Source organism: Odontesthes bonariensis, chromosome 24 (genome assembly GCF_027942865.1).
Source record: "Odontesthes bonariensis isolate fOdoBon6 chromosome 24, fOdoBon6.hap1, whole genome shotgun sequence".
Lineage (NCBI taxonomy): Eukaryota > Metazoa > Chordata > Actinopteri > Atheriniformes > Atherinopsidae > Odontesthes > Odontesthes bonariensis.
The window spans coordinates 28,838,264-28,851,570 of record NC_134529.1 but is presented as its reverse complement, the minus strand read 5'-3'; the positions used below and the strand labels follow the sequence as shown (position 1 = coordinate 28,851,570).

Genomic DNA, 13,307 nt, shown 5'->3' with positions numbered 1-13,307 from the left:
TTTATGCCCATCCATTTAATTCGCAAATCGGATGCCAACTTGATGTGGCGCTCATGTAACACCCCCACATTTAAAATCACTGCTCCACCCCTGCACATATACATAATATCATTTGAGAAATTAAACGGGGGAAAAAGAGAGTAAAGTGAGGAAAGGTGAGACAGATGAGGCCCCCCAGCAGTCTGGGCCTATAGCAGCTTAACTATGGGATGTTTCAGGATCACCTGAGCCACCCCTAACTATAAGCTTTATCAGAAAGGAAAGTTTTAAGCCTGGTCTTAAAAGTGGAAAGGGTGTCTGCTTCCCGGACATTTACTGGCAGCTGGTTCCACAAGAGAGGGGCCTGATAACCATTAACACACACTACTACAGCACAGTGTAAGTCTGCATATTGTTACAGGCTACACTGTGCTTACTTCTCTATCACACACATGCACACACCAATGGATACATACATCTGTAGGCAATGTAGGGTTCAGTGTTTTGCCCAAGGACACTTTGACATGTGACATGGGAAGCCAGGAGTCATATCTCAAAACCACTGCTCTTCGTCCTGAGATACAGTTGCTTCTCCCAAAAAAAACAACAACAAAAAGAGGCACTAAAGAGGAGAGAGGAGTAAATTCTGTTTCTTTTTTACGATGGCTCTGCAGAGACACAATAAACTGGAGAAGTTCATATTCTGAAAAGAAAATTGGTTTAATATGTTAGGGCTATAGACCGTTTGAGACCGTTTCTTCATTATATTAATGTATTTCTTAATTGTGACCTGTTGCCTAATTTTGTGCTTTTTGTCATGTAAGCAGCAGTTCTTGTTTGACCAGATCTGATTTTTTTTTTAACCGATTTTAACACGAATGCGCAGACCAACTTGACCCTGCGCGGCCCCCATACTGAGCGTTACGGTTTCGTCATCCGGAGACGCTGAACGCTCTCGTCTCTTTGCCGCCATCTTCTGGTATACGACTTTAACTTCTGCTTGTAAATGGGAAGTTACTGACGTTAAGCGTTCAGTGAGCAGCCGTTCGTGTTCCGGGTGAACCGGCTGGCACATTTGTCTCGGCGGTACTCTTGACAAAAGGTCGAGCGCAGGCAGCGGCTCCAGAGCCCGGTCGCGTGCGGGCTGTCACCGTCGCAGAAGGACTGCTGTGTTTCCGCGCTTCTCCCCGCGCTTCGCCCGGCCTCAGCCACGATGAGCGAATACTTCAGCTTGTCGGACTGTGATGTTATCGGCTTCGACCTGGACCACACACTCTGTCGGTATCATCTGAAGGAGACCTCCAGGGTGAGTGTCTCCAGCGTCTCATACATAACAGTACGGTGGCCGTGACGCTTCCATCAGCTTCAAAATAAAAATGACTCGAAGAGGCAAACGCGCTCAGCGGTCAGTAGTTTGTTCTGCCCTCCCCGTTGAAAATGTGTGCCAGTGCAGCCGGTGGTTGGATGTAGTGTAGAGATGTGTGCACGGTGAAGCGATGCTGCATCACTCTGCATGACTCATAGGTTGAACGTCGGCGGCGACGCTCGTATGCACTCATCTGTCAGTCCCCTCTGCGGCCAGCTGACGGCCAGCTGACGGCCACTGTCTCTCGAGGTTCTCACGCTGTGGTTGATTTGCTGGTGCTTGGGGCCAGTCACTGCAGACTCGCTTGGTCTCTCCTTGCTTCTATTCAGGGGTGCCGCTAGGGATTTTGGGTCCCATTGAAATATTTTTTACTTGGCCCCCAAACAGCCGACCAGGAGGCCTGTGAAAATTAGCAATGCTATTTTACATAAAACTAGTATTTTGGTATTTTTGACTATCATTCCCATATTGTGAAAAAAGAAAAACATAACAGTGGACAGGTAGGTAAGCACTGAGCTCTCTGATTACAATGGAATTTATTTAGATTCACTTATTTGCTGCACCACTGATACTCTAATTCTAAACTCTAAATTAGGCTACCTGAAAAATACAAAACTTAAATATAAAATAAACTCTTCAATGAAAATAATAGCAATTATCATCTGTGGAGACCCAAATAAAATCTCAGCAAAAAACAAAATGGCCACATTCCTCCCTTCCAAACTTGAAGAGGATCCTGGACCTGGCTCTGTGGAGTGTACTGACATACACAAGTTATCTAGTAGCCTATTTCCTATAATATAACTATTTGTAATAGCGTAGTCACCGTTTCAGATGGCCTCCCACCATTTTGTTTTACTTAAAGATCGCGGCACTGGTTTTGATAAAATACATTTATGAGGCTATATGTTGGTTAATCTATTTAATCTTTTGATTTTTAGAACATGTAAACTTCTCTGATTGGATTGAGAAGAGTCACGCAGTCTTTTGCACACACCACACATTTTCTCCTCTGTTCCTACTGCACTTCTATTTCAGTGATAACTGAATTTTAACAAAATAAAAAAAGTTTTGCTTTTTAAAGCATTAAAATAGTCCATAACGATTTTTATTTAATTTATTTTTTATTCATATTTTCCATAATAATAGATTCATCTTTTCTATATTTTGTGTGTATTGTTTTTTGTTCTTATCTGACATTTGAGATAAGGCTTATCATTATTATTAATTCAACACACAGCTGCTCACCTCCTTCCTCGTGTGGGTGCACTGGGGCTGTTTCAGGGGCAGGTGGAGTTGGGGGCTGACTGACAGCTGCTGCTGCACTTGACGTATCTGTTCAAAACGAGGCATCATTTTGACAAAGGGGAGGTATTGTAAATTAAATATATTTGTGATTATAAGTTAGTTAATAACTTAGCGTCATATTATTTTTTGTCAGTATTATAATTTTATTAGGGCCTCTCTAGGCCCCTAGAATCCTTCTCCTTTCCCCCCCTTTTCGGCGCCCCTGCTTCTGTTACTCTACAAATAACTGTAAAATCCCTGCTGCTCTGTGTGGCCTGCAGTTGACCAGGCCTGAGCCTCAGCTACGTCTTCCCCTGTCCCATCAATGCTTCACCATCAGGCAGAATACGGAACCTCCAAAGCCATGCCCAGCAGATATTCTCAGTGCAGAAACAATGTTAATGACAGATATGGTTTCCACATCAGTCAGTTGTCTGTTTCTTTTAAATGAATAATATTGTTCAGGACAAATTTAAAGCTGTATTAAAGGAGAACTCCGGTATATTTGAAGCACAATCCCATTGCTAGAGGTTGTCAAATACTGACAGTAGGACACAACTTGGTGCAAATCGGCGCTCCCTGTGCGGCGATTGCGCTGTTTGCGCAGCCTGTCATGCTAGCCAAATACATGGTGGCCAACGGGTAATAATAACCCTTCCACGTAAAACAACAACTTGCACACTGCAGAAACGTCACACCACTTTATAAACCATCCGACAATAAAGTCACAAGCCTTACCATCAAAACCATATGCATGGTTCTCACATTACTGGCATGGGGACGTTACAAAACAACTTTAGCAACCTATAGCAGCATGTCACTTACCGGTTGTTGGTATGCGCGCGCATGTGAAAGCCCAAAAGAGTCAATGGACGATACTCCCATATACAAAACAATTATCTTCTCTAGAAAAACTGCGTTCAAGTATTTAAAACATAACAACAATATATTACAACAATATTGTTGTAATGCGCTTCAAATATGCCGGAGTTCCCCTTTAACTTGGATTTGTCTTGTTGATAAGGGTTCCAAACGTGTCCCAGGAGTGACACCACTGTGGTGCTCTGAGGCCTGTTTATTATCAGTCTGCAAGCTTTTTGTAAACCCACTACCTTAACAAAGAATTCAAAACCAAACCGGAAGAATAATGATAAATGGAATTAGATTTCTGTAAACAACAAGTAGATTGAAGCTATAGGTCAACGTATTTTAACATATAACTGATAGAAAGACGACGAGAACACTGGGTGTACTCTTCTGTACACATAGCTGCACGTTTTTCACATCATCCCACTTTGTGATGTTTGTGTTTACAGCTCATCTATGAGAGTTTTACCAGGTATCTGGTGGAGCATAAGGGATATGACAAAGACCTGCTGGATCTGACTCCTGCAACATGGGATTTCTGGTGAGTCTGCAACAGCATATTTCCCGACCTTTGAGGGAACCTGTCACTGAAACACAATGAATTAATAATTTATGAGCCTTCAGCGATTCATGGCTTTATCAATCTAGTAGAGAAGGTGAAGTTGATGTCATGTGCCGGCTTGTTTGGATGCCATATTGTTTTCTAGCTTGCTCTGATGTTATCTTTTGTGTGCACAGACCTTGAATTTTAACTTTCTGTGTCTCATGTCTTAGTTAATCTCTAATCCTCTTCACCAAATGTTAAACAAAACTAGGCACAGCAAGTTAGAAAAAAAACCAAACGGATCAAATTAGTTTGAAAATGATAGCTCCTCTTTATTCACAATAGAAAGACTAAACAGTCCGCTGCACATGACTCCATAGAATTAAAATAAATTTGGTCGTAGTGTAATTTGTTTACTTTGATGAAGTAGCCAAAAAACGGGTCAGACTTTGGCACAATACTGGTGTGTTAATTAGCAGATCATGAATAAAGCAGTGCAGTTCAAGTACTACTGGTAAGATCCATCTTTTTTCTCCTTTTTCATTACCATCTCTTCTCTTTGTCATCTTTAGCCAAACAAAACTAAATCTAACCAGGCAACAATGGTCTTCGCAACTGTAACAGGAGACTATTCATCTTGAAATGGTGCTTACGTCCCAGCATGCAACACTTCACTTTCTCTTTGTCAGAGTGTTGGAGCTATTTATTCCTTATCTTTCTTTACTTTGAATTTTGTTTATATTTATTCTTGGGTTACTTTATATTTTGGGGGGTTATTTACAGAGTTTATTTGAAGATTAATAATTGTTTGTTTTTTGTTTATTTGTTTTGCATTGGGCAGAATAACTGTGGGTCCATTCCCTATAAAAATAGGCACTGGTATTGGACCAGGATGGATTGGGGTGGAGCTATGGTTTTTTACCAGAGTAGGAGAAGCAGCAGAGAACAAAGGAATGTGGTACCTGTATCATTTGCTTGCCAACTGGAAAATAAACCTTCAAAACGCAGTTTCAGGTATTGGACATTGGACTTCTTTTCTTTGCCTGTGTACGAAACCCAACCCCAGTCCAGTAGTGGCACATGTCAAAGGATGTTTGATGTGACAAACAATTGCCACTACATAAAGTAAAAAACCTGCCCCTGGACCACAAAGGAATAATCCCTCATCATTGGACCTATTGGATATATGGACCTGTTGGATGTATGGATCTTAAGGAATACCTTCCGACAAAGCTATTGGAGCCTCTTATGAAGAAATCAAATGACTTGGTGCGTCAGGCCTAGATCAACACGTCACTCATTCATCAAAACTGGTATGTGGCAATATTGTGCAAGCTGTAAAGGAAAACGGTGAAACTATTGGAGTTTAAAGACATTATTTCACTGCAAAAGACTGATGGGATGAGTTTTGATGTGTCAAATTGAATCGTAATTGGATCAAGACGTGTGCCGAAGCGCATCAGGAAATGTTTGTTATCAAGAATTGATCTCCTTCTGCTTTTTGCTGTGTGTTCTCAGTCGATTGTACAGTTTTGGAATGATTCAGATAATTCAAAAGATCGCTAAAGATGTCCGATGTAAAGAGCAAACAAGATGATGACACTCATGATCAGCTGTCACAAGAGAAAAGAAGCATCAAATTCACACCAAAAGGTTTGGAGCTTTATATGAAAACATGTCAAGAAAAGCGGAGTTTGAAATGTAAACAAGCTTCAAAGTTCATGGAGAAAATATCCGCGTTAATGAAGACACAAGAAAATGTCAAGGAAGTGTCTTCTCACTTTGCCAAGTTTATTAATTGCACTCAAGACGCAACCGAGTTACATGAATCCTTTTTGAGTTTGCCATTGCCAGAAGAGGAAGTGAAAAGACAAACATTGTATTTTCAGTCCAAGGTGACAGCATTTTCTGATTTTATGGACAATGTAAAGATTTGGTTGCAGAAAGCAGGCGATCCGTACACTGAACAGAAAACCAATGTTGATGATGATCAAGTTGATGCAGATCTGGATGAAATAAATCCTGAGGACAGTGTCTCTAATATTTCCAGTGTAAAGCCACGTTCAAAAGCTTCTTCACAGCAGTCTCGGGCTTCATCCACCTCTTCTGCTCGCATTAGAGCTGCGGCCGAAAAGGCAGCGCTCATGGAGCGATTCGCTGCATTGAATAAAAAACATTTGATTGAAGCTCAAGAGGAAATACTGAGTAACAAAAAGGAAAAACTGAGAAAAGAAAAGGAAAAATTAGCTTTGGAAACAGAGTTGGCAGCAACTAATGCAAAACTTCACGTTTTACAAATAAAGTCAGTTGCTGGTTCTAAACAATCTGACGGCATGAACTCTTATTTTGAAAGAGGCCAAGAAAAGGACACGCTCCAGTTAAACCCCCGCGCTGATGCGTTTGCTCCAAAGGGAAGAGTTCACGCTGTTGCAAAACCTCAGATATCGGAGTCACCTGTCGTCAGACCAAAACAAAGGCAGAAACGGCCTCAGATGGATAAGATGGTGGCAAGAATGGATGCTTCAGCCCAAGCAATACAGCAAATACAGACTCAAACTCCCCCTTTGACTGAGAATTGTGATATTGTGAACGTCATGCAAAGACAAAATGACATCACAGCCTTACTTGTTAAACAAAACTTATCGTCTGTTCTTCCAGTCAGAAACATCCCTGTGTTTGATGGGGACCCTCTACAGTATAGATCATTTATGAATGCCTTTGAAAACGGAGTGGAAGCTAAAACCGATAGCGGGAGCGACTGTTTGCACTTTTTAGAGCAGTTCACCAGGGGACAGCCTAAAGATTTGGTGCATAGTTGTCAGCACTTACCTCCTGAGCAAGGTTATTCCACAGCCAAAGATCTTCTCGAAGAACATTTTGGGAATGAAAACAAAATTGCTTCTGCATATATGGAGAAGATTATGAGTTGGACACCAATTAAAGGCGATGATGTGGAAAGTCTTCAGTCATTTTCTCTTTTCCTTCAAGGATGTTCAAATCTAACACAACAAATTGTTAACATGAAAGAGTTGGATTTACCCTCAAACATGAGAATGATTGTTTTGAAACTTCCATACAAATTAAGGGAAAAATGGAGAGTTGAAGCTTATGAGCTGCAAGAGCAAAATGGTCACAGAGCATTATTCACTGATCTGGTTGCCTTTATAACAAAACAAGTGAAAATAGCATCACATCCAGTGTTTGGAAACATTCAAGACTCACAACGTGGGAGCAACTCTAAAGTTTCAAGTTCCACCAAGCAAAGTAAAAAAGGAAGCAGTTTTGCCACTAATGTCAGCACAGTTCCAGGAGCCAAAACTCAATTAGCTGAAAACAAGACCAAATTCCCAGTTCAACAGAGCTGTTTGTTTTGTTTAAAAAGAAATCATTCATTGGAAAACTGTATGCAGTTCAAAGCTAAAATGCATCGGGATAAGTTGACCTTCATTAAGCAAAAGGGGATTTGTTTTGGTTGTCTGAAAGTTGGCCACACAAGCAAAGACTGCAGGAGTCGTTTGGATTGCAACGTGTGTCACCAAAGGCACCCACAGGTTCTTCATATAGAGCAAAAGGAGCCAGGAGCCTCTTCAGAACAAATCCAACAGACAACAAGATCTCATATCAACTTCTCAACTGCAACTACTCAGACATGTGGGCATATTGGGGCCGGTCATGATGATGATGCTGTTTTTTCTATTGTTGCAGTTAAAGTTAAAAGCCAAAAGAGCAATGAAGTTGTACAAACTTATGCATTTCTTGATCCAGGAAGTTCAGGTACATTTTGTACAGAAACCCTGGCAAAAAGACTGAAGCTAAAGGGAAAAAGGACAAATATTCTGCTGAGAACAATGAGTCAAAATAAGATCGTTAATGTACAAGTTTTGTCTGGTTTGGAAGTCGCTGGTTTGGAAACGAATGACTTCATGGAGCTGCCAGATGTTTTAACTCAAAGTACCATGCCAGTTTCTACCGTGAATATTCCTCAGCAAAAGGATATTGATCAGTGGCCTTATCTAAAACCTATTAAGCTTCACAACATTAATGCAGATGTGGAACTGCTGATAGGAACTGATGCCTCAAACGTTTTAGAGCCCTGGGAGGTGATAAACAGTGTGGATGGTGGGCCCTATGCTGTAAAGACCAAAGTAGGCTGGGTCATAAATGGTCCCTTGCGCACTGTGAGTACTGTGAGTAACAGCAGAAACAAAACCCTCTGCACTGCTGTAACAGCCAATAGGATCTCTGTTGAGCATCTTAAAGAAATGCTGGTTAAACAATACAATCATGACTTTAATGAAAGATTAGAGGAGAAAACTGAAATGTCCAGAGAGGATCTACACTTCATGAACATTGTTCGTAGCTCAACAAAACTTGTTGGAAACCATTATCAAATTGACTTACCTTTCAGGAGTGAAAGTGTCAGCCTACCTAATAACATCTGTGTTGCAGAACAGCGCCTCCAGAGCCTCAGGAGGAGATTTGAAAAGGACTCTCACTACAAGGAGGAATACACTGCATGTGTAAACAACATGGTGCAACAAGGATATGCGGAAGTTGTACCAGCAGATGAGCCACTGAAAGATGATGGAAAGATCTGGTACATTCCTCATCATGGAGTGCATCATCGCACAAAAGGCAAGTTGAGAGTTGTATTTGATTGTGGATCAACTTACAAAGGAGCATCATTGAACAGCCAGCTTCTACAGGGACCTGATCTCACAAACTCTCTTATTGGAGTTCTCATCCGATTTAGAAAAGAGCCTGTTGCACTAATGGCCGACATTGATGCCATGTTTCACCAAGTTTATGTCTCTGAAAAGCATGTCAACTTTCTCCGTTTCATGTGGTGGCACCATGGTGACACTTCAAAGCCTGCACAGGAGTTCAGGATGAAAGTGCATTTGTTTGGAGCTGTGTCTTCGCCAAGTTGTGCAAATTATGCTCTGCAAAGAACTGCTGATGATAATGCACAACAGTTTCCAGCTGAAGTGGTTGATACAGTCAAAAATAATTTTTATGTGGATGACTGCTTAAAATCTGTCTCTACAGAAGAAGATGCAGTGCACATGGTGAAGAGGCTGACCGATATCTGTTCTAAAGGAGGATTCACGCTTTCAAAATGGGTCTGCAACAGTCGTACAGTGCTCATGACAATTCCAGAGGAAAGGAGAGCAAAGGAAATCAAGAATCTGGATTTGGACACAGATCAACTTCCAATTGAGAGAGCATTGGGTTTACAGTGGTGCATCGAAACAGACGAGTTCAAGTTCAAAACCTCTGTGCAGAACCGCCCTCAAACCAGAAGGGGCATTTTGTCTGTGGTTGGCTCACTGTATGATCCTTTGGGAATCCTGGCTCCCTTCTGTATGCCAGCTAAGCTGTTACTTCAAGAACTTTGTCGACAAAATTTGAAATGGGATGAAGTAATTCCCCATTCTCTCTCGAAGCAGTGGTGTGATTGGCTGGAGGATCTCCAGCTGATTTCAAGATTTAAAGTGAAACGTTGCATCAAACCAAGTTGCATCATAAAGTCAGACAAAGCACAACTTCATCATTTCTGTGATGCAAGTCAAGATGGATACGGAACAGTGTCGTATTTAAAACTGGAAAAGAATAACATCTCACATGTTGCTTTCATCCTAGGAAAAGCTAGAGTTGCACCTCTTAAGCAAACTACAATCCCCAGGCTGGAACTGACAGCTGCAGTTCTTGCTGTCCGAGTGAACAAACTACTGCAAAAGGAGCTGCAAATAAAGATGGAGAAACCTGTTTTCTGGACTGATAGTACAACAGTACTAAAATACATCTCTAATGAAACCAGAAGATTTCACACCTTTGTCGCAAACAGAATTTCTGTCATACGAGAAGCTACAGATGTAAACCAGTGGAGACATATTCCCTCAAAGTACAACCCTGCAGATGATGCATCCAGAGGCATGGGAGCTGAGAAGTTCCTCAAATCCAGGAGATGGATAAATGGACCAGAATTTCTCCACAGGTCAGAAGAAGAATGGCCCAAACTGGATGAGGATCACCATGCAATTCCTGTAGACGACCCAGAGGTCAAAAGGGGCCTAACAGTGAGTGTTATTGTGAAGGAATCACAAAATGCTACGAATGATCTGATTCAATACTTTTCATCTTGGACTAAGCTTAAAACCTCTGTTGCCTGGTTTTTAAAACTGAAAAACATCCTGGTGTTGCTGCGACAAAAGAGGAAAGAGTTGGCTGCTGCATGCCTGAGTAAAATGAATCTGGAAAATCCAAAGAAAGAAATGGAAAAGCAAATGGAAGGGTTTAAGATCACTCTGAAGAAAGAAAATCTGACACCAGAAGACTTGGACAAGGCAGAAAAGGCTATTATTAAACGCAACAGAGGAAAGTTTATTGAACAAAGGATGGCAGATCTGCCAGAAGAAAGAGTCCTGCCAGACACCGCTCCCTTCACAAACGTTGGAGTGGATTATTTTGGTCCTATAAGTGTCAAAAGAGGACGAAGTCTCCTTAAAAGGTATGGAGTTCTTTTTACTTGTTTCACCAGCCGTGCAGTACATCTGGAAATTGCATATACCCTCGATACAGATTCCTGTATAAATGCAATCCGGAGATTCATCTGTAGAAGAGGTCCAGTTTCTACCATCAGATCTGATAATGCCACAAATTTTGTTGGTGCAAATCGTGAGCTGAAAGAATTTGGCTGAGCTGAACCATGCTAAAATTCAGAATGCTTTAGTTCAGAATGGAATCAAATGGAACTTTAACATCCCAGCAGCCTCTCACCAAGGTGGAGTTTGGGAGCGTCTAATTCGTTCCATAAGAAGTATTTTAGTCTCAGTTCTTAAAGAACAAGTTTTAGATGATGAAGGACTTCAAACAATATTTTGTGAAATCGAAGCCATATTAAACGACAGACCCATTACCAAAGTTTCAGATGACTCAAATGATCTTGAAGCACTCACACCTAACCATTTGTTGTTGTTAAAAAACAAACCAGTTTTGCCACCAGGACTGTTCGACCAAAAGGATCTTCATGTCAGAAAAAGGTGGAAACAAGTACAGTATATGGCAGAGCTGTTCTGGAAAAGATGGCTTTCTGAGTACTTACCTCTGTTGCAGGAAAGACAAAAATGGACAAGAACTAAAAGATGTCTCATTCCTGGAGATGTTGTCTTAATTGCAGACTCTACAGCTCTAAGAGGATCATGGATGATGGCTAAAGTCTTAAGTGTAAACCAGGATGCAAAGGGCTTGGTGCGTTCTGTGAGACTACAAACAAAGACCAGTGTTTTGGAAAGACCTGTGACTAAACTTATTTTGCTATTGGAAGCATCATCTTGAAGAAGTAACATCACCAGCAAGAATGAAGGATATGTTTGAGGGAATAGCTCCTTTTCTTTAAAGTAATTGTGATTGTGTTCACAATTAGGGGCCGGAGTGTTGGAGCTATTTATTCCTTATCTTTCTTTACTTTGAATTTTGTTTATATTTATTCTTGGGTTACTTTATATTTTGGGGGGTTATTTACAGAGTTTATTTGAAGATTAATAATTGTTTGTTTTTTGTTTATTTGTTTTGCATTGGGCAGAATAACTGTGGGTCCATTCCCTATAAAAATAGGCACTGGTATTGGACCAGGATGGATTGGGGTGGAGCTATGGTTTTTTACCAGAGTAGGAGAAGCAGCAGAGAACAAAGGAATGTGGTACCTGTATCATTTGCTTGCCAACTGGAAAATAAACCTTCAAAACGCAGTTTCAGGTATTGGACATTGGACTTCTTTTCTTTGCCTGTGTACGAAACCCAACCCCAGTCCAGTAGTGGCACATGTCAAAGGATGTTTGATGTGACAAACAATTGCCACTACACAGTGTTTACAATGAAATCTTTGTGTACCAACCCACACTTCATCAGTCACAGTACAGACATGTTGGTACTTTTGCTTGTCTTGAATTAGTGGCCATTGCCCAACTCGTATACAGGTAGAATTACCGTAGTATTCACATTCTGATATCACCCTGCATCCCAGACTTGACTGTTTTTAGGCTTCTTAATGGTATAATTTAAAAAGGAGAATGGAGAAAGACTTTGGACTTTGATACACAAAGGACTACATTCATATTTCTATGTGTCTTTTTATATATGTGTATATATATGTATATATATATTCCCACCTGATGACCCCAATGATATGTTGGTCAGCACTGCTCACTGATCTATATAATAGGGAGTGTAGGGAATTATTCACTGAGTCTGGTCCTTTATTTTATTTTTATTTTTTATTTTTATTTTCTTTAGCACAAGTTTCTTGTGTTTATATTGAATGTATATTTGCATACCAGAAGGGCCCTAGTTTGCTAAATCAACCACAACTTTAAAAAAAGATTTGTTTCTTTTGCTGATCCTAGACTGTTAATGTCCCTCCATTGAAATAATGTGCTAAACTAAGTTTTTGTCACATGGCGAACAAATCTTTGTGCCATTTGTTTTCTGGTTTTTGAATGTAATGCAGGTAAAAATGCAGTGGCCCAGACACAGCGTGTTATTGGGTGTTATTAATTAACACCCTGACTTTTGTATCCAGTTTTAAAGGGTTAGTTGTGGATCTGGAGGATGGAAACCTTGTGAAGTTAGCTGAGGATGGAACTGTCTTACGGTAAGCTTTTTCCTGCTAAAACATCGAGGTCATAGATCTTGAAAAAGTGATCATAGATTGATCATGTTTTATTCTTTCCTCAACTAGAGCAACACATGGATCCAATGACCTTAGTACAGAAGAAATCATCAAACACTATGGCCCAAAACGGGAGTGGAAGCACTTCAACAGCCTCAGTACCTCCTTCACAAGATCTGGTATGGTGTTATCATCCATGTGTATTACCTAAGAATGGTATGCTGTTGGTTCTTATGTGCAATTATGTGTATTTTTTTTAATAATTTTTCACCTTTACCTTCACCTTTAAATGTGTTTAATAGATGTATTGTTGTTTTCTTTTCACAGCAAAATACTATTTCTATGACAATTACTTTGATCTACCAGGGGCTCTGCTCTGTGGAAGAGTTGTGGACATGTTGCACAAGGTAATGGATTACTTTTGGCTTTCATATTAATTGTTTATGTTTTCTACAGGAAGACTGAAATGATGACCTTTATTACACATTACCTTTTCTTTTTTCGACAGCGAGGGAATGAAGTGAACTCTGATTTTTGGAAAGACATGGTGGCTGCCATCGACCACAATTACAACACATCTGCATTTAAAGGTA

General features: G+C 40.5%; 1 protein-coding gene across 4 annotated transcripts in view; it reads left to right on the top strand.

Moving 5' to 3' along the window:
• Window positions 1-942: 942 nt before the first annotated feature.
• nt5dc1 (5'-nucleotidase domain containing 1) overlaps window positions 943-13,307 on the top strand; it is an 89,147-nt gene continuing 76,782 nt past the window's right edge. For all 4 annotated transcript variants that reach the window (XR_012768793.1, XR_012768792.1, XM_075458535.1 and 1 more), the window contains exons 1-6: window positions 943-1,285; window positions 3,949-4,040; window positions 12,625-12,696; window positions 12,784-12,893; window positions 13,042-13,121; window positions 13,223-13,304. Coding sequence is in view for 2 of the 4 variants with exons in the window: in XM_075458535.1 (XP_075314650.1) it covers window positions 1,193-1,285; window positions 3,949-4,040; window positions 12,625-12,696; window positions 12,784-12,893; window positions 13,042-13,121; window positions 13,223-13,304 (529 nt within the window). In the remaining 2 variants the exon portion in view is untranslated. The remainder of the gene's footprint in view (window positions 1,286-3,948; window positions 4,041-12,624; window positions 12,697-12,783; window positions 12,894-13,041; window positions 13,122-13,222; window positions 13,305-13,307) is intronic.